The sequence below is a fragment of the Anguilla anguilla genome, chromosome 6, assembly GCF_013347855.1.
Source record: "Anguilla anguilla isolate fAngAng1 chromosome 6, fAngAng1.pri, whole genome shotgun sequence".
Taxonomy (NCBI): Eukaryota; Metazoa; Chordata; class Actinopteri; order Anguilliformes; family Anguillidae; genus Anguilla; species Anguilla anguilla.
In genome coordinates this window covers 30,613,862-30,638,388 of record NC_049206.1, presented here as the reverse complement: position 1 = coordinate 30,638,388, position 24,527 = coordinate 30,613,862, and the positions used below count along the sequence as shown (strand labels likewise).

General features: G+C 39.1%; 3 protein-coding genes across 8 annotated transcripts in view; 1 reads left to right on the top strand and 2 right to left on the bottom strand.

Moving 5' to 3' along the window:
• The window catches only part of itsn2b (intersectin 2b), a 140,102-nt gene extending 132,690 nt beyond the window's left edge, over positions 1-7,412 (bottom strand). For 3 of the 5 annotated variants that reach the window (XM_035422486.1, XM_035422488.1, XM_035422490.1), the window contains exon 1: positions 7,148-7,369. The gene's annotated coding sequence lies outside the window, so the exon portion shown is untranslated. Of the gene's footprint in view, positions 1-7,147 lie in introns of all 5 variants that reach the window. The other 2 variants (XM_035422487.1, XM_035422491.1) reach the window with 2 other exon arrangements.
• Positions 7,413-13,830: 6,418 nt separating this feature from the next.
• Positions 13,831-19,958, bottom strand: mrpl19 (mitochondrial ribosomal protein L19). Its single transcript, XM_035422500.1, has 7 exons — positions 19,932-19,958; positions 19,403-19,507; positions 19,102-19,222; positions 18,838-18,956; positions 18,053-18,187; positions 17,731-17,912; positions 13,831-14,815 (listed from the first exon to the last, which is right to left on the bottom strand). The coding sequence occupies exons 2-7, from the start codon at positions 19,470-19,472 to the stop codon at positions 14,594-14,596; spliced, it is 849 nt and encodes a 282-aa protein (XP_035278391.1). The 5' UTR covers positions 19,473-19,507; positions 19,932-19,958; the 3' UTR covers positions 13,831-14,593.
• LOC118229935 (protein eva-1 homolog C) overlaps positions 19,540-24,527 on the top strand; it is a 173,289-nt gene continuing 168,301 nt past the window's right edge. Inside the window, exon 1 of one of the 2 annotated variants that reach the window (XM_035422496.1) lies at positions 19,540-19,651. In XM_035422496.1, coding sequence (XP_035278387.1) covers positions 19,606-19,651 — 46 coding nt within the window. In that variant the 5' untranslated portion in view covers positions 19,540-19,605. The remainder of the gene's footprint in view (positions 19,652-24,527) is intronic. The other variant, XM_035422495.1, reaches the window with a different exon arrangement.

Genomic DNA, 24,527 nt, shown 5'->3' with positions numbered 1-24,527 from the left:
AATTACAGGAGAAGAGAATGTTCACTAATAATACTGGCAACTGAGCCAGCGATGGGGACAGAGTTCAATACAATTTAAGTCTCAGCGATGGGCACAACAATGATAGCAACGATGGAAAATGGTCCATCTCTTTAGTATACACTAAAAGTCATTGCAACCAACTAACAAATGTGATAATCGGCAGCGGCATCGCCTAACTATAAACTGGCCTTAACGCCAGTGGAACATGGCTTAGCTGAATACATTAACAGTACGTTATCATTTTAAGGAGATTTCTTCTACGTTTAGTATTGACTAATGCTTAACAACTTAATTTGTTTTCACGATAGCCATGAATCTTCAGCAAAAAGCGAAGCGGTTTGGTTTCTCCGAGTTAGTAATGAAAAATATCCATTTTTGTTCAAATAACACAGTTTACCTTTTGGCAGTTTTTGCTGCATTTAATAATTCTTTAACTGAACAGGATATTGCTTCAAAAAGATTTCTTTTAGTTTCACGTGTTTAGTCACAGTGACTAATGCCTCTGGTGCAAATGAAAACTACAGGATGTGAACCCAGATGTATTTGAATATTGAACTGTTGAATACATTTTCAAATAAAATAATAATAAAAATATTGATATATATTGATGATTTTGTCCCGATTTATCGATTCCTCAATTTCTTATCATCCCAGTCCTACTTTTGAGATTAATTATTTCCACATGAATAAAGACATCTCCAGAAATGATTCCCACAGACTTGAGTAAAAATGCATTTACTGACAAACACAATTTTCATTAGGCCTACACCTCCTCATTACACCTCCTAGTGCTATTCTTCAAAATCATAATCAATCATATTTAAAATAGTTTGCTCTGTATTTGGAGAAAATACAATGCTGTATTCACACGCCTGCAAATATACGTAGGCTAACTAGACAGCAGAGAGAGGACACTGTACTATGTTCACAAAGCTCCTACGGTTAAACCAAAACTATCAATTAAGCCTCTGAGCATTTTGTTATTGTAAACTCATACAGACATGAGTCAGAAGTAGATTGTTCATGCATAGCTTTAGCAAGCAGGCCACAGAGGCCATTCGACCAGCGGGGGTCGCTAATAGAGATGACATTTATCCTAGATGACTGAACTTTCCCTAACCTTGAGTGACACTAGCCTACTACTAATTATGCATCATTCTGTGGGGCCCATCCATGCACTAGATTAGGGCCTTAAAGGGGAATTCCACAGCAAAACATTAACATTTTTCCATCTACGCAATATCTTCAGACTCAGACCCTCTCTCACCCATCCTGATGCAGAAAAACTTATCCACGCATTCATTTCCAGCAGACTGGACTACTGCAAGGCACTCCTCACTGCCTCTTCCCTCTTCCCTCTTCCCTCCCGCCTCCGACACAAACTGCAATTGGTTCAGAACTCGGCTGCAAGAATACTGTCCTGCACATCCTCCTGGTCTCACATCACCCGTCTTGAAGGATTTACACTGGCTCCCAATCACATCACGCATCACATTCAAACTCCTCCTCCTAGTTTATAAATCCCTAAATAGCCTCGTACCCAGTTACCTCTCTGACCTCCTGCTCCCCTACCAGCCACCCAGACAGTTACGTTCATCCACACTGTGACTGCACCTTCTCAGTTGCCGGCTCCAAACTCTGGAACGCCCTCCCCCCTGACATCCGTACCTCAGACTCACTCACCTCCTTCAAATCTCGTCTTAAAACCCACCTCTTTTCCCTAGCCTTCCCTTGATGTTTGTCTTCCCCCTCTCACACCCCCTCCTACCACTGCCACACCACTAGTCCCACTGAATTCTTTTTTCTCTGATTTGTATGATTCATTGTATGTATGTATGTATGTATGTATGTATCATGTATTGTAAAGCGTCTGAGACCATGAAAAGCGCTATATAAAATAAATGTATTATTATTATATTAACCTCCTTTAACAGATCAAAGTGTAACCGATTAAGACTCTTAGCAGCTGGCCAATGCAATCTGAAAAACCACCCCACCAACCTCCCATACTGGGTGAAGGGTATTAGCTTGTGAACTAGGTACTGTAGTGGACTTGCTTGTCTTCAGCACTCTCTGACGGCAGAAATGAAATCTCCATTTGTACATAACCTAACCCCATGCCTACAAAACACACTGAGCCGTTTATATGCTTTGGTGTGATGGCTGCTCAAGCATCAGAAACACATGTTTTAAAAAGAACACAAAGACTTGACAAACTGTTTACTGAAAACATTGTAGACAGGGTAACTATACATAAAGTGAGGTAGAGTAAAAATCTTACATTTAAAACATTTATTTCTTTAACTGGCAGTAAAACTAGTAATATTGCAAACTGATTTCTCAGACCCACATATTCCGTCTTGATTCCACTAAACTGATAACTCGGGCAGGACGTGTGCATGTCACTGTTGATCTGTCATTTAGACAAGCAACAAAGAATGAACAAGAAGACACAGACATGTTTTTTTTGTCAGATAATTTGAAATATATTCACAAAGTCCACAAATTTCCTATGGTATTCAGGTCAGGGCTTTGTGATGGCCACTCCAATATTTTCACTTTGTTGTCTTCCAGCCATTTTGTTAAAACTTTGAAGGTATGCTTAGGATCACTGTCCAGCCAGTTGCGACCAAGTTTTAACTTTCTAGCTGTCTTTAACTTTCTGTCTTGAGGTGTTGCTTCAGTATTTTTAGACAATCCTCCTTCCTCATGATGCCATCTATTTTCTGAAGTGCACCAGTCCCTTTTCCAGCAAAACACCCCCACAACATGATGCTGCCACCCTCATGCTTCACATTTGATGTTGTTCTTCAGATGAAAAGCCTCACCCTTTCTCCTCCATACATAGCGCTGATCATTATGGCCAAACAGTTCAATTTTTGTTTCAACTGATCAAAAAACACTCCTCCAAAAAGCTAGGTCTTCGTCCTGGTGATCACCTGCAATCTTCATTCTGGCTTTTTTATGCTGGTCTTGAAGTATGGGCTTCTCCCTTGCATGACAGCCTTTCAGGCCATGTAGGACTTTCTTAATGGTGGATGTAGATACTTTGGAACCTGATGCCTCCAACTCCTTATCAAGGTCCCTTATTGTTGTCTTGGGGTTCAGTTGAAACTTTCGGTCCAAAGTTTGTTCAGCCCTGGGAGTTAATTTGTGCCTCCTTCCTGAATGATGCAGATTCTGTGTGGTCCCAAGATTTTTATATTTGCACACAATTGTTTGTTCAGACACTCATGGTAACGTGAGTTGTTCGGAAATTGCTCCTAAGGAGGAACCAGATTTTTTTTCTGAGGTCTTGGCTGAGTTGCTTGGATTTTCCCATGGTATCAAGGGTAAAAAGGCAGTGGCTCTAAAGGTAGGCCCTTAAATACAGCCACAGGTGCCAATTAACTCCCAATTAATTCCTAATTATGACAATTGGCCAATTGGAAGCTTCTAAAAAGTCATTACATCAATTTCTGGAATCTTCCAGACAGTTTAGAGAGACAGTTAACTTAGTGTATGTAAACTTTTGACCCACTGGAATTCTGATATAGTGAATTAAAGATGAAATAAATCTGTCTCTAATCAATTGTTTTAAAATTACCTCTGATGTGAACAAAGTAGATACCCTAATTGACTTGCCAAAAGAAATGTATGGTAACATGAAATGTGCGGAGTTGTGAAAAACTGAGTTTGAATATCTTTAGCCTAGGTGTATATAAACTTTTGGCTATTAGGTGTTCATTAGACAGCCAATCAGCAGCAAGCTCGTACAGCTCCCATGTGATCATGTGATGTGATTCTGTCAATCACATGGAAGCTATGCAAAGCTTTGCTTCTTATTGGCTCTCATATGTAATACATAATAGTGGAGACGTTTTTCCCTGGAAGAATTTCAGGCGGCCTCTGAAGTTTAGATGCTTACTACTGCATCAGGTATAATAAAGAGCCATTCAGATAAGCATGCTGATCATAAAAATTTGCTATCATTATATCATACCTCCTTCCTGCTCTTTCACACACACTCACACTTAATGACACACACACGTCCACTCACACACATTCCTCACTGCATGCTATCCCAGGTGAGAATGTCGGACACACGCCAGGTATCATGACTGGAATTATTTTATCTTTCTGGGTCATTGCCACATAATATTTACCAATACTATCCTATCACTTTCTGATAGAAGGCAAGTTATCTGGAGCCCTGACACACTTCCCAGCACACTTCCCAGAGAGTCAGGAACTTCAAACTGTCAACCTTTGTTTAAAATTCTTTACGATAAAATTTCTCTTTGCAATACTGTTGATATAGAACATGGTGCATGGTAGATTTCATAGAAATTTTAGATATACAGACGTGCATAATTAAAAATGTGCTAACAGGATTAGTTTGGGTTGGTGAGCAAATTCAATCTCTTAACTGTTAGGAAAAAAAACACACCGATATATAAGACTATCAGCCATGAATGCCTTAACCCACAAGAGACCTTCATCTAAACATCATGCAAATTAATTCATCAGTAATACAAATAGCTGCATCTAAGGCAGCTCAATGCAAATGACAGCACAGTCAACAATCACATGGTAATTTCAAGTCACAGATTGTAGTATTTAAATAGTCAGTCCCTAACACTACAGAAAAGAGCTTCTGATGGAAAATTGTTGTGACTGTGGGACTAAGGTTTGTCTTGGTACTGTCAGATGTGTTTGGGCTTTTATTTTTAGAGGAATTGTGTTTTAGGTCTGTGTACATACTGTGACTATTTAAAATATATTGTATTGCTGTTGCACTGGAAGAGCATGATTACCTTTCACTTGCATGGTCTATTAATACTCCCATTTAGGTGACCTCAATGTATTTATTTATTTGTATGTATGTCTATATGTATGTATTTATGTTTTTACCTCCATTTACTTTGGCAGTGAATGGTATTACAACTCTTGAGATATTACAACTCAGTCTAACCTCATTTCCACCCTGGCCCAGATAAGGTGCCAGCAGCTGTGATGACTGCCGAGTTGCAGTCTGCCTTGTCTACCAGCCTTACAGACAACTTCTAAGATCTCTGCACAGTGCCATTAACAGTAACCCAGAAACAACAGTTTACAGTTTATTTACAGTTACAGTTTCTCCTCTGCTATGCCATAATATTAATTAGTATATCAAGGACACTGTCATAAATATTTCTGAATTTAATATTTAATTAACTTAAGTAGTGGTTGAGCTCTAGCCGCTTCATACTGAATAGCCATAGTCTACTATTCTGATACTAGTAATGAGCCTTGTCATTTGCAAGTTGTTTGCCACAAAAGCATCCCCTAAATGAATAAATGAACATGAAAGTGTCTTCAGAACATTAAATTGTCACCTGTGAATCCCCTAAGACAAACTACCCACAGGAGGCAATAAATGACACCCAGTCGTAAACAGGCACAGAAAAGAGAATTTACCACCATATCCATGATACAAAATGTTGGTATCATGCATCAAGAATACATGTGAAGAAAGCACTCATTGCACAATGCACTTTGTCATTCGCTAAGATAGTATCATAATTCACATAACATGCCATACAAGTGAAACATCTTACATAAATCAAAATAACCACAGGATAACTTGAGTGTATTCACATAAGTTGTTGCAGGACACTTCGTTCGGCACCCAATAAACATGTGCATGCAATTACAGTAAAGGGCACTGCCTGAGAGCGTTTTTCACAGACCTGTTGATCACCGAAAGCTCTTGAAGTTAGAGTCTCCTCAAATTATCAGCTTTTACTGTTTGTAAGATGCAATGAACTTGACCCCCTATCGCTGCATACTGAACTGTGTGAGAAGTCACTGACAGAAGATCAGAATAGTACACCATGAGGGTCAGTCAGCAAGGGTCTCAGTCGGCCTGCCCTGGCCTCTTCGTGTTCACTATACACATTCAATCCAATTCTGCACTTCACTCAGCAAAACAGGCTAATGTGAATGGCCTATTTCACTATAATCCAAATGTCTGGCCATAATGTGGACGGGACAGAAACCTGTTCAGAATTTAGTCCCTCTGGAAGTCAATACTTACTACTGTGTTCAGAATAATTTATGGTCTACATGCAGCGTGTTTTTGCTGTTAATATACTCGCAACAGAATTAAGAGATGTATCTAAATGATCAAGAACACTCAAGTTGTCCCTTCCTAACCCCCTACCCTGACAATGTTTCAACAAAAAAGTGCAAACCAAAATTTTTCCATTAAGTAGCCTAGGACACTAAGTCCAACTCTGTGTGTTCGTAGGCATACGTCAGAATTATTCTGATAAATGAAAGTGACAGGCTCCTGCAGTGCTGCGTTTTCTGGATTACTTATTCTACTGCTGCGAGGAAATGCATGTAGCCAAGCAGGAAATTCTCCTGCCGACAGTAATCACAGGTAATGCCAATGAGAAATCATGTTGTTATCGTGAGTTTGTCAAAAATTCGTTTTTGCTTTACAAAGTCAACACAGCACGTTGCAATCCCTGTCTGACGTTAGTGGTAACTTATTTTAACCAGTAAGTGTGCGCTAGACAAACTTGTGGTAGCCTATATACTATGTTACTATTCTTGTGTTGTGCAAACGTTTATTACAACGAATTTATCAAATCTAAAGCAGAGGACGAGTTAACACAAAATAAAGGCATATCATCCGATAGTTCAGAAGATCAAATTAACCCAAAAATACGTGTAGTCTCATGAATTCCGGAATAAACAAGGTTGAAAACGCTAAACACGGATACTGTAACTTAGGCAAGCATTCCCTGGTGTGTCGCAAGCTGACATGGCTAGGTAGCTAGCACTACAACTTTGCAACCTGCTGAACGAGTTAGGTCATGGATTCATTTTTTAGAAACTCATCATGAAACCACTGTTTAAAAAGCCACCAAATTAGACCACAACCCCTATATTACAAAAATTAATGTACGAATCATTTGGAAACATTTATATTTTCATCGCCACTGTGCACACTTCGAAGCGCCTTTATGTAGTATTGTATTGCACTAAAACGCGTTTCTGTGTATATCCTTGCAAAGGAGAGCTGCATCCAGCGTGAACAATCTACGTTTGATACAGACGAAAGTAGCTACCTACGTGATAAGTCTTTCTTACTTACTTATCGCGGTGCTACGCACAACTGGTTTTGGATTTCTTCTTTAATCCTTGGTCTGGACGATGAACACATTCCCCGTCATGAAAATCCTTCAAGAAAATAATGGCAAACGTAAAACTTGGTCTAGTATTTAAAAAAACAAAACAAATATGCTTGGCTGGGTATTGTACCTGTTGCTGGTGGTAGTGTGGTGTCACACCAACAACATGGCTGACAGTCAGAGCGACGCTTCATTACTATTCAACCGCAGGATGGGAGGAGAAATCGCTGCTTTGGAACCTTACGGTCACACTGCCCTCTATTGTTCAGGTACAAATCACACCCACGGTCCGCCCCTCATATGTCATGAGACAGGGCACCGGCCACAGGAAGCAGGTCCCGACGTGCGCAAACATATACTACATGGCCAAAAGTATGGGGACGCCAGAACCTCATACCATGTGCTTGCTGAACATCTCATTCCAAAACAATGGCCAGTAATATGGAGTTGATCCCCCCTTTGCTGCTATAACAGTCTCCACTCTACTGGGAAGGCTTTCCACTAGATTTTGGAACATGGCTACCTGAATTCTCTACCATTCAGCCACAGGAGCATTAGTGAGGTTTGGCAGTGATATTGGGCAATTAGACCTGGCTCGCAGACAGTGTTCCAATTCATTCCAAAGTTGTTTGATGGGGTTGATGTCAGGGCTCTCTGCAGGCCAGTCTCTCCTACACCAAACTTGGAAAACCATTTCTTTAGGACCTTCCCCAAACTGTTGCCACAAAGTTGGAAGCACACAATTCTCTAGAATGTCATTGTATGCTGTAGCATTAAGATTTCCCTTCACTGGAACTAAGGGGCCTAACCCAAACCATGAAAAACAGCCCCAGACCATTATTCCCCCTCCAGCAAACTTTACAGTTGGCATTATGCTTTCACACAGGTTGCGTTCTCCTGACATTCGCCAAACCCAGATTTGGCTGTTCGACTCCCAGATAGTGAAGTGTGATTCATCACTCCAGAGAACATGTTTCCACTGCTCCAGAGTCCATTGGTGGTGTGCTTTAAACCACTCCAGTCGATGCTTAGCATTGCGCATGGTGATCTTAGGCTTGTGTGCTGACATTGCTTCCAGAGGTAGTCTGGAACTCTTGGGTGAGTGTTGCAACTGAAGGCAGATTATTTTAACACGGATTTCCCGTTCCGTGAGCTTGTGTGGCCTACCGCTTCATGGCTGAGCTGTTGTTTCTCCTAGACATTTGCACTTCACAATAACATCACTTACAGTTCATCAGGGAAGCTCTAGCAGGGTAGAAATTTGATGTGCAGACTTGTTGGAAAGGTGGCATTCTATCACAGTGCCACGTTGAAAGTTACTGAGCTCTTCAGTATGACTCATTCTACTGCCAATGTTTGTCAATGGAGACTGCATGGCTGTATGCTTGATTTTATGCACCTGTTAGCAATGGGTGTGGCTGAAGTAGCCAAACCCACTAAGTAGAAGGGGTGTCAGCATACTTTTGCCCATGTAGTGTATTATAACATGTCCCTGCCACAGTGTAATTCACACTTGTAATTCACATGTGAATGAAAATACATTTATTGAACATCACTTCTATTTTCTTTCCATACTGATAGGAGATTGGTAGGTTTTTATGAAACTGGACACACTGTGATCATTACCTAAACATCTGTAGACAGTTAAAGCTAGCTCCCATTTCAACCTCCATTTGGAAAAAGAAAAACTGCACAATTAACATCTTTACCACATGAAATAGAGACCTAATCCATAAGCAATTGTGCATACACAATTCACTCATTTTTAATTCTATATCAACAACTTTAAAATAACACAATTATTTTGACATTACTTACTTCATAGTCCCAGTCCACCTGTAAGGTTTTTTTTTTTTTTTTTTAAATCCCTTTTAAGGAATAACATTTCTAAGGGGACAAGAGCCCATCCACCTGAACAGAAAGAACCTTGTTACTAGAGAAAGCGAAAATGTTCAAAAATTCAAAAAGGACTGTAAATAAGTTTGGCCTAAATTTACTGTAAAGAGTGCCTTCAGAAAGCTTTCATCCTACATTAATCATCTCTCATTTTGCTCTTTTGCAATATCAAATTAAAATTTGGCCAACAGCCATACCAGCCTATACTTTTCTCAGGCATAACTGCTGAAGCTGAGCAAGTATGGGCTTCCTTTTTACTTAAATGGGCACTTTACTTAAAAGCACTCCTGGAAAAACTATATTGTTGGAAGAGTTGTTGGTTAGCCAATAGGAGGCACTCATCCATCTGGACAAAACAGAAATGCAACACCCCAATGCAGTGATGATGTTGACTCACACCTAGTTTACGATAAAACAATAAAAGAATGTAACAATTCAGGTTGAGAATTTTGCTGACATGAGTGGTTTATGTTCAATTTAGAAATCCATTTCAGTAAACCTGGCATTTAAAATTTTACAGGTATTATTGTACTTAATGATGTCCTGTTTAGTGCCCTTGCCTGAGTTTAGAAGATCTGATTTATACCATCTAGCATCCACAAAGTAATGTTCTCAGCAACTGCATGGCCATTTAACTAAGCCATGTATGTTAGGTCTCCAGTTTGGGACCAATAAAAAAAAAAAACTTGTAATATTTACCCACTATTTATCCACAAACGGTGTGCTGGACCTTATCACACCAAAAAAATGTTTCTGTGGCTAAACCTAACATTTTTACTTCAATTTTTTACACAGATATCAATTAGGTTTATTAGGTTCATTTGAATGGGCCTAAAAATTAGCAATCAAGAAAACCTACAAAATGCAGGTGTAACAAATTGAAGTAACATTTTTGGTTTATCCACTGAAATACATTTTCAGTGTACCATTCCAGTCCAGTTATCAAACACAAGGTTTGTTAGAATTCACCTCTGCAATGGGTATTCACATTCAGAATCAAGACCAACATTTCTAAGGAAACTACATAGAAAACCTACATAGAAAACATGGCAAAATACTGAAAAGAAAAACAACAGAGAGCATGTGGTGCAGACTGTAGGGCAGCTTTCACTCATATGTGCAGTTTACCTCTGGATGTACACGTTTGCCACCTAGGAAGCATCCTAGAAAAGCTGTCTCACTGAGCAGCTGACTTCATTTGGCAGGTAAATGTGTTCAAAGCCTCAGTTGACAAGGGCACAATTTGCATGGGTTGTAATACAACCATGAAGACAGCAATGAGGCATACAACTGATCAGTCATTCCATAAGGCTTTTACACCAAAATATACTGCCAAGAACTTTCAGAATGACACATCCTATGTAATCCATGTATTCCGATCAACTCATACATTCAGGAATCAGTGGGAACAGAATGCATTTATTCTTAGTTTTGTGAACGCATACCCAGATTATTGATTCATACAGTTAAGAAGCTACTCTGAATGAGGACACAGATAATTGCCTGGTATAGGCACAGGACTACCAGTATTATAAATCGCATCCAGTCTGCTGAAGTTGGTATAACTTTCTCACCACCTACTCAACCCAGCTCCTGGTCCAAGTAATGGTTCTATCCCGCCTGGACTACTGCAACTCTCTTCTGGCTGGACTACCGGCATCTGCCACCAGACCCCTGCAGCTCATTCAGAATGCTGCGGCTCGTCTGGTCTTCAACCTCCCCAGACACTCCCACGTAACTCCCCTGCTCACTACCCTCCACTGGCTGCCTGTTATAGCTCGCATCAAATTTAAAACATTGGTCCTAGCATACCAGGCAGTCAAGGGATCAGCCCCAGCATACCTTCACAAGATATTCAAACCCTACATGCCAGCCCGATCCCTCCGTTCTGCTACCTCAGGACGCCTAGCACCTCCCCCTCTTCGCACCTGCACTTCCAGAACACGTCTCCTGTCTGTTCTGGCCCCACGATGGTGGAATGACCTCCCTGTGGAGGTCAGAACAGCTGAGACTGTGACCCATTTCAAACGACGACTGAAGACCCACCTCTTCAGGCTGCACCTCTCCCCATCCCTCCCTTCCCCCCTGTAAATGACTAAAACTTAGGGTTGTAACTAGGCAGCTGTTTCATAGGTGACTTAGTTGATGCGCCTGTCTTAACGACTACTTGTATTTTTATTTATTTTTATTTTTCCATAGATTGCGTTGTTGCCATTCTCGTTGTTAGTGTTAATCAGTTTAACCATCAGGGTCCAAGTTGAACTATGCGGTTGTTCCCTGTACTTGGACCGGTACTTCTCTCTAGGGGTTTTGTCATACTTGTTCCTGGTTATGGTTATACACTTTGTTGTACGTCGCTCTGGATAAGAGCGTCTGCCAAATGCCTGTAATGTAATAATGTAATGTAATAATTGAGACTGAAGGCTCAACTAAGATATGACAGCTGCCCTGACCTGTCATGAAGAAAAATAAATCGATGAGCTCATGTCTGTGCAGCACAGCTGAGAAGAGCATGTGAGGCCACTTCAGCAGGCCCGTTTAGTCGAGCACATACAGTACTCACTCAGGGTCATAAACATGACAATGATCCACATGAGCTCTGTGCTGCCACCTATAGGCAAGTCCTAATATTAAACCTGCATGAGCAATACTCCCAGTTCATGTTCAGGTTTTAATAGGTGGTTTTATAACACATCAATTATATCCAGACAGATAGCTGTCCTTTAAGATGCATGAAAAATATCCATTTCCCTTTTGCCTGTCAGAATCAAGACACCATGAAAAATATAACTTGTTATTTAGTCACTTACTGGTAGATACTTTGTAATTTAACTCATTATACTGCAGTCCAGGGATACTAAAATCTGGACCTCAAGGCTGGGAGTACTGCTGGTTTTCATTCCTCCCGTCTAATCAGCACTGGTTTAAACCTGGGACCCCAGGTGACTTAAATCTCTGTTCAATCAGTGGCATTAATCAGTCAATGAACTATTGGGTAGAAAAGAAAACCAGCAAGCAGAACTACAGGCCTCAATGGCCTGATTTGAGTTTCCCTCTTGTAGTCTATTCTAAACAATCTATATTTTTGGAAAGTCAATTCAGATGTAAGAAAAACTCAGAATATTGTTTTCACACGCTATGTTTCTATGTGGTGTTTGTGTCCCAGTTATTGCATAGAAATAAGAAACAAAGACTATTTAGGGGCCACAGCTTAAAGCCCACGCCTCTCCTTGAGCAGTAGTAAAAGTGGTATAAAATTTGCTTTTCCAACACAGTATATTACATTACATTACAGGCATTTGGCAGATGCTCTTATCCAGAGCGACGTACAACAAAGTGTATAACCATAACCAGGAACAAGTATGACGAAACCCCTAGAGAGAAGTACCGGTCCAAGTACAGGGAACAACCGCATAGTTCAACTTGGACCCTGATGGTTAAACTGATTAACACTAACAACGAGAACGGCAACAACGCAATCTATGGAAAAATAAAAATAAAAATAAATAAAAATACAAGTAGTCGTTAAGACAGTTGATGCGCCTAAGTCACCTATGAAACAGCTGCCTAGTTACAACCCTAAGTTTAGTCATTTACAGGGGGGAAGGGAGGGATGGGGAGAGGTGCAGCCTGAAGAGGTGGGTCTTCAGTCGTCGTTTGAAATGGGTCACAGTCTCAGCTGTTCTGACCTCCACAGGGAGGTCATTCCACCATCGTGGGGCCAGAACAGACAATAAAACATAAATGACATTAACTTTTAAAATTTAATCAGCAGCACTGTAAAAGCTTGTGACTGAAATGAGCTCACCTCAAGGTAGTAGGGAAAGTAGTTTTGGTATACTGTGGTCTCAATTTTAGTTACATCTTGTGGTGGAGGCTTGCTGCAATCTGACTGATTATGGCGTGTTAACCAGGCTGTTTTACAATCTGTCATTTTTCCGAAATTTGTGATTCAACTTAAGTATTAACTCTGCATTGGTCTGTTAGCAAAACACACCTCCAAGTAAGGCAGAGAATTAACTTTACACAGGAAATGTATGGTAACATGAAATGTGTGGATTTGTGAAAAACTGAGTTTGAATATCTTTAGCCTAGGTGTCTGTAAACTTTTGGCCTCAACTGTATTTTAATTGCAATGCAGGCTAAATGTATTAGACTAACTAGACTGTGGGGTTTATAAAAAAAAATAAAATAAAATAAAAAAAAAAATAAAAAAACTTAAGTTAGATAAGATTTCACACAACTTAATTACCGCTCCCCCTCCCACTGTAAAATGATTGGATAGACTTCCAATAATTTGTTTAATTGTAATTAAAGCCAAAGGAGGCTATTTAGAGTTGAGTCAAAGATTATTTTTAGGCAAGTAAAACACACCTTTTTGTGTTACTGCAGGTAGAAACTGAAAAAATATTATACTTTATTTAATAAATGTGCATATATATTTTAACTGAATTCTGTTCTGCTTAAGTTATTTTAAAAAACACAGGTGGCCTAATACTTTTGGCCTGTACTATATGTAAAAAAGAACCATGAGAGAGAGAGTGCCTACATCTTGTGGAATTATAGTGTAACAGTTTTGTCTAGGGTGTCTCATGATGAAACGCAATGAATATTGCATTTTATCAACAATCAAATGAGCAGCATCTGATATGCTTTTGCAATTTTGTATGTCATACAACATCCAAGCTGACCAAATTTTTGGGAAACATCTACTACACAAATAATTAAAAAATTACTACAATATACATTATATTTTGTGGCTCAAACATAACCAGTGCAATTTATTAAAACACAAAACACCACAATCAGTCCAGTCCTCTGACTCTTCAATCCAGAAAGCAGGGGTTGATATATTCTCAGATTTTGAGTCCACCCTAAGGGCGTCATAGTTAAAAAACATTTTTAGTTAGTTTCATTAACCAAGATTTTCAGTTAAGCAAAAAAAGAAGTTCATTTCCCTTCTTGTGCTTGCCGTCATTTTTGGATTGAACAATTCCATCATAACTTTCCAAATCGGAACGCTAGTGACATTCAATTTTGGCTCTGTCAGTTTTTGTATGCGATGAAGGCATTTTATATTTTTACAGAAGTATCTAACAACCGGCTAGCCTTATAATGGCAGTTACTGGCCCATGTAGGGATGTGAATTTCACTAATTAATTACGGAATACTGATTTTTCAGACCCCAAATGCAATCAAAATTCAATCACAAAAATACAAACAAAATTACAGATTGAAATATAAAATGTCTCTTGGTCCACAAGCATTTTGCTTTATTTCTGAACATCGTCATGTGCCATCATCTGTCAAGAGGGAAAAAACTCTATGTGCCCTCTTATTACATACCCAAGTCCTTCGCTTCTGGTTGAGACATTTAGGGTCTCAAAACCATTATTCCCGATTATAAAGGAAACATCAGGGAGAACCCAATAACTGCTGAGCCCAGCCTAGATGACCCTCTTTCTGACAAAAACCTGCTGTGACCTGCTGTGACCCTGCACGTAAGGCGTAGCTCACTTGCTTGCCTCCTCCTGCAACTCCTGCCTGAGGCTCTCCTCCAAGGAGGTGGTGTCATACTCCTTGAGCATGTCAAACTCCAGCCAGGGTTGAGCCCATTTCTGGGCCTCTTCCATCTTCTCTAGAGAGAGGCACAGGTCAAATCGGATGCCCTGGACCTTGTATTTGGGCCTTTCCCAGCGCTTGGACCAAGGCTTTGGCTTCATCTTCACTTTCAGCTGACAAAGAGGGCACAGACAAAGAAGGTTTACTACATCAGTAACTTACTTTGCATCCAAATTTTTGGGTTGAATACCACAACTTATTCTACAGTTACCAATATACTCTGAAATCCACTTATTACATTGCAGTACATCCTCAATCTCCCTCTTGTGCCTACTGAAGCACTTAACATTATGTTAGTAGTAACACTGATAACTCAGCATCATCTCTGCTCTTTGGTCAACTCTTTGCACACTTTTGTACATTGCTCTGGATCACAGTATCTGCTGAATGGCTAAACATAAAACCCCAGGGATTATTCAGAGCTCACAAACAGCATTCCCTCTATAAACTGGAGTGTGTTACAGTAATCACTGGAAGCAAATGTTTCCTGAAAGGACCTGACTTTCTGCCCGTCATAGCTCATCATTTCACATACTGTCTAGAGAATCTAATGAGCTTCTGTTTATATATATATATATATATATATATACGTACAATTAAATGCATTTAATTGTACGTATATATAGAGTGAATGAGCATGAACTCTAGAGGTTAAAGATATTAAAATATTTTAGTGTGCATACAACAGCACTTTAACAGCATACATACATTTTTGAAAATAGAGATCCATAGGACCTTTGCACAAGTAATGGACTACACTGAGCAACTACAGCTTTTGGCAATAGGTTTTAATACCCGCATAATTAGGGACACCAGTGTATCTAGGGCACATGACCCAAAATAAGTTCAACGTGCATTACCATGTAAATCCCCATGGGGCACTGTAGACACACCAGTCAAAAAAATTTCATGCATTTGTCCAGGCAGAAAATTGCGCGAGACTTTCCATTCCCAATCTGTGACCTGGATATTGACATCAAACTGGATACTGCTGTGCTCACACAGCAGTGAGAGTTTTCACAAGACTATGGATTAGGGGCATTGGGCTGGGCGATTTGGCGGAAAAATTCTCAATATTTTAAAGTTTTCTGGCGATGTACCATACATATCTCAATATCTCATTCTCTGAAATAGCATGGAGTGATGTTCAATCGGAATCATAAACTTAATGTAAACAGGGTATATTTAGTGCAATCAGATATGCACAACTTGTGCACAGACTCAAAACAATAACAGTGCCCAGACAAACTTATGCCTGCGCTAAATATTGTTCCAATTTATTATTTTTTTTAAAGCCTGTGTGCAAAACAAGTCATCATATGCAAGATACAAAGCTACAGCATAGCCGTAAAATCAAAATAAATTATTGCACTTTGGTTTGATCACACAGGATTAAAAGGTAAAGACAAATTCTCCAGATATAAAATGTATAACAGAGGTGACCGGGTGGGGTTGAGGACAGAGGAGACTTCGATTGTAAACACAGGTCCACAGCAAAAACTAAAAAATCTGTATAATATGCCTTTAAACTAGAGCAAATAAAATACCCTCAAAGAAAATACATTTTGTCATTAAAGATATGCAGAAAAAGTACTTTTAACCGGTTGGTCATGAATAAGAATTAATTTCAAGTTTAAGTTTTGACTGCTTTCCAGTTTGTGTGTAACCTTAGACATGCTAAATTATCTTCAGTAAAATCCTTTTAATTGCATAAGAGAATGAGACACCAAGATAGAGTGCCCTGCATGTGCCACTGAAGCACCCACTTTACACACGATTTTCAACAGAAACCACTTGCATTCAAAAATGTTGGCGGATGTGTGTGTTATTGGGAAATTGTCAGTTTATTTATGAGGCATCTGCCGACTTTCAACATATATTTATAGAACATTATGCGATGTAATAGGACATTATTCCATGCAAATATCTGAAATATGCAATAATGGTTTATGCAAATATGCCATCTCTTTACAATGGACTGAATTGGAAATGGTTTGGGGTTTGGCAATTAAGTGAACTGTATTATCACTATCCTACACTGTTTTTGCATAAATGTGCAAATTGAACTGAGTAATACCATTCTGAAAAACCTTTTGTTGTCACAAGGTAGCCTACAAGTAACACCAGTGACAAAAAAGGATGGTGAAAGCATTCTAAGTGAATGTATAAACACTATTTAAACACATTACGGTGCCATTTTTGAGGATTCATTATGTTACAAGGTTAAAATTGTACCCTAAGTTTTGACAAAGGGACAAAATGAAAATGCATTTCAAGAAGTACTGTAATTCCAAATACCACTATCCTATAGCATGACCCCATACAATGTGTTCAGAATTCAGTAAAGGCTATACCTTGGGATCATTTCTGGGCCTGAGGTGAAAAAATCTTTCCAAATATTGTGCAAAAGGCAAAATGAGACTAGTCTGTTCTAGCAAACTCCACTGATGCAGAAAGATGCATCTTCCTATGGACAAGGACGATGGATTTATCCTGTGCATCACCAAATGACAGAGGAGACTGTTAAATAACTGACCCCTATAAAATGTAAATCACATTTTATTGTTACAATTAGTCTGACGAATTATTGTGCAGACAATATAATTACAGTTTTTATCTGCAGACCTACTTTTTCCATGGCTGAGAAAAAAAAAACATTACCAATGATCTCTATAAAGCAGCAGCAAAACAGTGTGGGAACACTGCTGTCAATCATTGTCTGTGCTGAATTACTGACAATTGATTTAGATTACTGGGGGGATGTAATGTGATAACTGGCTAACAAGAAGGCTCTATTGACCTCTTAGAGGTACGACTGAATTGCAGGTTAGAATACTGCCCAAGATATCCTGGTGTCCCTGCCGATTATGTATGTAGAACTTAGACATGCATTTAATAAAAATATGCAGCAATGCACAGCTACTGTGCTTCCAGGCAACCGAAAGCTTCAGGTACCGCAATAATCACAAAGAAAGGATATGTAGATTATGCAATTATTTTAAGGAAGTGGACATGTAAAAGCACTTACTTGATTGAGAGCCACCTCCCCACTAATGGAAGAGGGTACAGGCTTCATGTTTATGTCCACTGTGCTATACTCAGGCAGGGCATCTCGGAGGTACAAGAGATTGTCATCCAGCCTCTTCTCCAGCTTCAAAACCTCCACCTGCTGTATGCGGGGGTTGTAGAGTTCAAAGCAGATCTCCACACCTGGAGCAAAAACAGGACAATTTTGACCAGCTACGCAGAAAACATTGCTATATACAGAACAAACATGCAGGGAATTCCCAAGAAAAATAATAATAATATGCAATGCAATAATAACTGTGAAGAAAATTGCATTAAGTTACCTTGACCATCAATAATGTTTCGGAGGACGAAAGTGGCTCCTAGGCCCTTGCCCGATCTCTGGATACATATACCCACAAAGCGGTTGGTTTTTTCACTGGCGTGTGGGTCCCACATGGTCACCGCTAAAATGCTTCCTATAAAAAAAAAACCTTCTGCATTATTAAACATAGATCATTCAAATGCTGGTAAATATTGTTTAATACAGTGGTTCTCAAACTCCTGGGGGACCCCTGCGTATCCCAGTTTTCATTGCAGTCTATCACCTGCTCACTTAAGGCTGTTAAACACATGCGTTTAGGTTCTTTCATATTTTTGTCCTTTAAACTTATTCACACAATGCAGATTTGGATTGTTATCATTTGCTTTGTCTTTGAATTCTTCAATATCTACCAAATGATTCATTTTAGTCATCAGGTATTCACACACTAACCAATTAGGAAACTAATTATTCATTCAGTCTTTAATTCGATTAGTTAAAAAACCTTTTACCTCTTTATGCACTCGATTGTAATGTACAATATGTAATATGTGAACATGGGATGTTTATTTTTCATGGCATGCATAGCTATTTCTGAAAAAATGTGGCTATAGAAACTAATTCCGAAAAATGAACTGCTTGTATTAAAAAAAAAAAAAAAATCAGGGATTGCAATTGTAGTTGGAACGAAACCAGCTTACACAAGGGTCCCCCAGGACCGAGCTTGAGAACCACTGCTTTAATGCAAAAATGTAGTTCAAAATTATCCATTGTCACGTGTTTACCGAAGAAAAAAATCGGACTCACCAACATAAAATTCAGGAATGTTCAGCGTCGTTCGTCGTTTTACCATGTCTTTCCTTTCAAGAGCAAATTTCAGTGGATTTGTTCTCTGCCGAGGCGGGATGAATTCGGGGCTCAGGAATCTCAGGGCAAACGGAGAAAGGAAGGTTGGATTTAAGAAATGTATTTTTATCTTGAAATAATTTCATCTTTAAATTAGGGTTGTGAGAAGAAGTGATCGAAACACACTAAACATACACTGGGCTATAAATGAGAAGCTAACGTTACCTGCGGACCGGTAGCTTGTGAGCGCTGTCGAGAATGACGGGTTTCGTAGGTGGCATGAATTTAGGTGGCTGATCACTTTCTCCTCCTGCTGCCAGTCGCAGTAAAGATGTAGAGAGAAAGCCTGATGGAACAAGATAGTTAACGTTAATAGCTACAGATTCTGTGCGCATTTTTAAGCAAACCCCAGCTGGCTCGACACAGAGCATATTCTTCATCTAACGATAACCTTGAAAACGAACTTGTACACACAGGGACGATAAAAAGTTATAACCAGAATAAAAATTTAAAAAAAACGACTCACGATGGTTTTTTCCTCCAAATGCTCTCAAGGAGCATATCGCCGTGCATACGCTCCGCGCAGTGGAAGCCATGCTTTTGCTTGACCTTCTAGAACAACTACGGGGTCCTTGATGGGACAAACAGCGGATATATTGTGACGTCAATAGTTAGTTGCTATCAGCAGGAAGCTAGCAAGTTTTACTTTAAAAACTGTGTAAATTATTTATGTATTTATTTATTTTGTGCCCATTTCCATCTTATTCCCCGAATGGTAAGTTTTATATGAAGAAAAACACGTTTTCAACGTACATGAAAATGCCAAGTTACTCACAAAGAACTGTCTTTAAAGTCATTAAAACGAGCAAAATCTAGGCCTGCCCCTGCCGTTGAAAGAACTGAAACCAAAATTAGGCCAAGTTATAAGAAACAATATTGCCTCTTAGCTCTTTAGTATTAACACAAATTAATCAAGCCGTATTCCAAAGCAATGCTGCTACTTAATATTTTTTTAATTATTTCAAGTAACTTGGCCCTGTATTTTTTCATCTTACCATCTGAAGAGAACGTGGTCAGGCAGGCACAAAGTTTATCTTTTGAATATATTTATTTATTGAATATATATTTTGCGCGTGTATCCGATGTTTTTATTGGCTGATGTAGCTAAATGTCCAGTTGTGGGCCTGGAGCATGTGATGATGTAATCCGCGGGGGAAAGAATAAGGGGGATGAAAAAAACAAAAAAACAAAAACAAAATCCACTAAATTTGGGGCTTTTTTTGTGTGGATATGTGAAGTTGTGAATTCTGTCTGTTTACACAAGGTCAGAAGGTACAAAAGTCAATGGGCCTCATTCACCAACCGTTCTGAAGAAGAATTTTCTTCTTAAAACCCACTTACGCAGCTTTCATGAAGATTCTGACATTCACCAATGTTTTCTTATTTTGGATTTGTTCTTAGGTAAGAACAGAATCTATGCACACTCAAGAGCACACTTATGCACATTTGAGTGCTGACATGTTTATGCAAAATAATTGGTTATTGCGTTTTCTTCAGTTCTACAGTTGTATATTATAGGATTTCAATTAGGCCTACATGCTTTATAATATTTTTAATAATTATTTTCATTATTTTACAAAGCATTAAGGTGGCAGCTGCTGCCTCAGAGTGTGGCTGCCATTAAATGATAAAAATCAAACAATTGTAGTGACCTTTTATTTTTGGGGGTTTCAATTATGCAATGTTTGGTCTATACTACAAAAGCAAATGTTTAAATTTTGAACACAAACTAAGCACTTAACACTTTTTAAACACATGGACATGTTGAAGAGAACGTCACTAGGAGGGTGACACCAAAATGACTGGCAATACATTTTTTTTGCAGTGTTTTGTGCAGCGACTGGTTTACTCCGATACAGTTTACTGCCGGTTGATTTAATTAGCGGTATGTGACGAGAAGCGCTTTGTTGTTTGAATGCATAACACGCAATTCCTTGCGCCCACTCCCACCAGTATTTATATATTTTTGTTTGCCTCAGATTTGACATCAAACCATTTTTTTTACTTCAGCAGTTGTGCGCCCTTCTCCGGATACAGCGTTCACTGAACGAATAATATCATCCCATGCATCTTTTTTGTTATTTTATATCCACTACTGACGCTACTAAATATGACAGGTCGTTGCAGCAAAACCTCCACTTCAGAACTACTTTAGATTAGATTCTTCCACCGTCTTCAGATTTTCGTTTTGGCATTATTGACTTCGTTCGCTCTCAACTTTTCTTTTCGATTTCTGTGTGCGCACAAGGCCCTGCAGTCTCATGCCCTTTTATGGGGATTGGCGGGGCGTTTACCGAAGCTAATTAGGAACAACTGGCACGCGCTTTACACTTACGAGGACAATGGGACTCATCATTTTAAGAACACGTGTGCGAACAATTCTGCGGTTTAAGAACACGTCGTGAATCTGACGTAGATTTTTCTTAGGAATTTTCTCAAGAACAAATTTAAGAAAAAACTTTGGAAGATATTGGTGAATGGGGCCCAGTGTTCTTAAGGGCTCAGAGTCTGTGGTCATTGAGAATATTTCTGTAGAAAACCCTGGAAAGTGCCAAAATCTAGGTGCTGCATACTGTAAGTATGGGGCATGCAGCCCCACCAAGGCGTAACTTAGCGGGATGGCATACAGATGGCATACCTGCCATCCAAATGTAATAGAAATATTCCAACATTAGAATATATGATATACTTCATAATACAAATCATACATATGTTATGCAATATAATGCAACATTTATCAATGCCGACAAAGATAATGTTCTATAAATTAGCTAACATTTAAAAGAAGAATACTCTTACATTAATTTTCCAAAATTTAAGAAACAATTATGGCGGTAAATCTGGTCAGTTTAAATCAAAGGAAAATTGAGTCAAGGCTCTGCAGTTCTGTGCACAAACCTCTAAGTGTCACTATTATACTGGACTTCTCATTTTAATTGTTTGAAGTGCAACTATGCAGTGTTAGGGATATTTAATTAACCATATATAATCACAGATCGAGCTATGGTCATGTTATTCAACTATACTGTAGTGTGTCTTCAACACGTATTATATGTATCACAAATACAACTGCTGTAGTTACCTTATATATCATCTTTCTGAATAACATTTACTCTCATTGTAAATGAGAGGGAAGTAATGATAGGTTGAAGAAGCAGAACAGTAAATGTTGTGGTGAAGAACAGAAATACTGAAGTGAGTGTACTGGGGCTGACCCAGTGTTAGGAAATCACTGACGGAACAATGAAAGAAGAGGAAACATTACAAAATTATGAAGGATAATTTCATTTTCATTTGTTTACTGGGATTTTAGTGTGGAAGAGAGTTCAGCATGGATATAATTACAGGAATTAAGATGAGAAATATTGTTTGAACTTTGGTGAAAATATAGTAAGAGATTATTTGTTTAGGAATTCATTAATATTAGGCCTATAAGTTAATTTTTGCATAACATGTCACAGCACTGTTTTCAATCACAGCAGACATTGCAGGCTACAGTTAACATAATAATCATAATCATAATCATAATAATAAATGTCATACCTGAAATATTGTTGAGTCCTTGGTGCTGAACTTGATTTTATCCAGTGAATATCCAAATTCATGACTGTGTACTGATGCCCTAGACAAGGGAATTGTTAAGCAAATAATAATGATGATGATGATGATGATGATGAAGTGTTCCGTTATGCCATACTTGAAATCAGCAATTTCCTGTAATGTTTTAGAGCACTGTTCATGTAGTTTCCAACCTTCAGCATTTCCTTCAAGGTGTTCACATAACAACCTGCGTTGATGGTCTCCTTTCCAGAACTTGTTTGTTAGTGCTACCAGTTTCTTATCTTCCATTGCTTATTCAGTTATATACCTGGTTTTCCTGTTAAAAAGAAAATCAAATTGCACTTTCTGATAAACCAGTGAGGGGGAGTTCACAAAAGCCCACATAAGCCATTTATTTACTGTTTTAGCACTCTCAACATTGAAGTTGCAAAAGTGCTATATGGATTTGTCAGGATACCACTATCAGTTCATTTCATAATTGCACATAATGTTGTGTCCTACTGTACTGCATTGTATTTTGGCTAGTGAGTGTTATCATGGATTATATCAGTGATTTATTTTATTGTGGTATTATATACTGTTGGGGCTTTAAAATTGTTGTCAGGCTGTCTGTTACAGTTGGGTTGCCATGATTTTTACATTACATTACATTACAGGCATTTGGCAGACGCTCTTATCCAGAGGTTAAACTGATTAACACTAACACAAACGAGAACAGTAACAACGCAGTCTATGCAAAAATACAAGCAGTAGTTGAGACAAGTGCATTAACTAAGTCACCTACGAAACAGCTACCTAGTTACAACCCTAAGTTTACAGTCAATTAAAAGATTACAGGGAGGTAGGGAGGGATGGGGAGAGGTGCAGCCTGAAGAGGTGAGTCTTCAGTCGTCGCTTGAAGTGGGTCAGTGTCTCAGCTGTTCTGACCTCCACGGGGAGGTCATTCCACCATCGTGGGGCCAGAACAGACAGGAGACGTTTTCGGGAAGCGCAGGTGCGAAGAGGGGGAGGTGCCAGGCGTCCTGAGGTAGCAGAACAGAGGGGTCTGGCTGGCATGTAGGGTTTGAAGATCTTGTGGAGGTATGCTGGGGCTGATCCCTTGACTGTCTGGTATGCTAGGACCAATGTTTTAAATTTTATGCTTTTTAAATTAATTAATTTTATAAAATTTTCAAATTTTCATTATTCTGGTAAGACCAGAGTGCAAATTTAAAACCACTGTACCACTGTGCAAAAAAGAAGAAAAAAAATCAATTTTTTCTGTATGCGCTTTTCATGCCAATGTAAAATGATTTATACTTCTGAATACCACCTAACTTAGTTGCCATCTATAACAGTTTGCTATTATTAATGTATGTTATTGGAATACAGCGATGTACACTATATGGCAAAAAGTATGTGGACACCTGACATCCAACATCTCATCCAAAACTGTGGGCATTAATCAGATCTGGGTCAAATACCTATTTGTTTTGGATTCAAATACTTTTCTGTGCTCTGTTGATCTTGCTTGGTGTAATTGAGCATGCCAATATGACCAGAAGGCAGGGTTTGCACTTTTTGAGAGTATTTCATTGGTTCCAATACATCAGACAAGATCAGGCATTAATATGGACTTGGTCCACCCTTTTCTGCTTTTCTGGGAAGGCTTTATACCAGATGTTGGAGCATTGCTGCAGGAATTTGCTTCCATTCAGCCAGAAGTGCATTAGTGAGGTTTTGCACTGATTGGGCAATTAGGCCTGGCTCACAGTTGGCTTTCTAATTGATCCAAAAGGTGTTGGATGGGGTTGAGGTCAGGGTTCTGTGCAGGCAAAGTTCTTCCACATCGTTCTTGACAAAACCATTTTATATGGACCTTGCTGTGTGCCCACGGGCATGTTCATGCTGAAATAGGAAAGGGCCTTCTCCAAACTGTTGGGGAAGCACAGAATTGTTTCAGATGTGATTGTATGCTGTTGCATTAAGATTAGCCTTCACTGGAATTATGGGACCTAGCCCTAACCATGAACAACAGCCAAGGGGTGTCC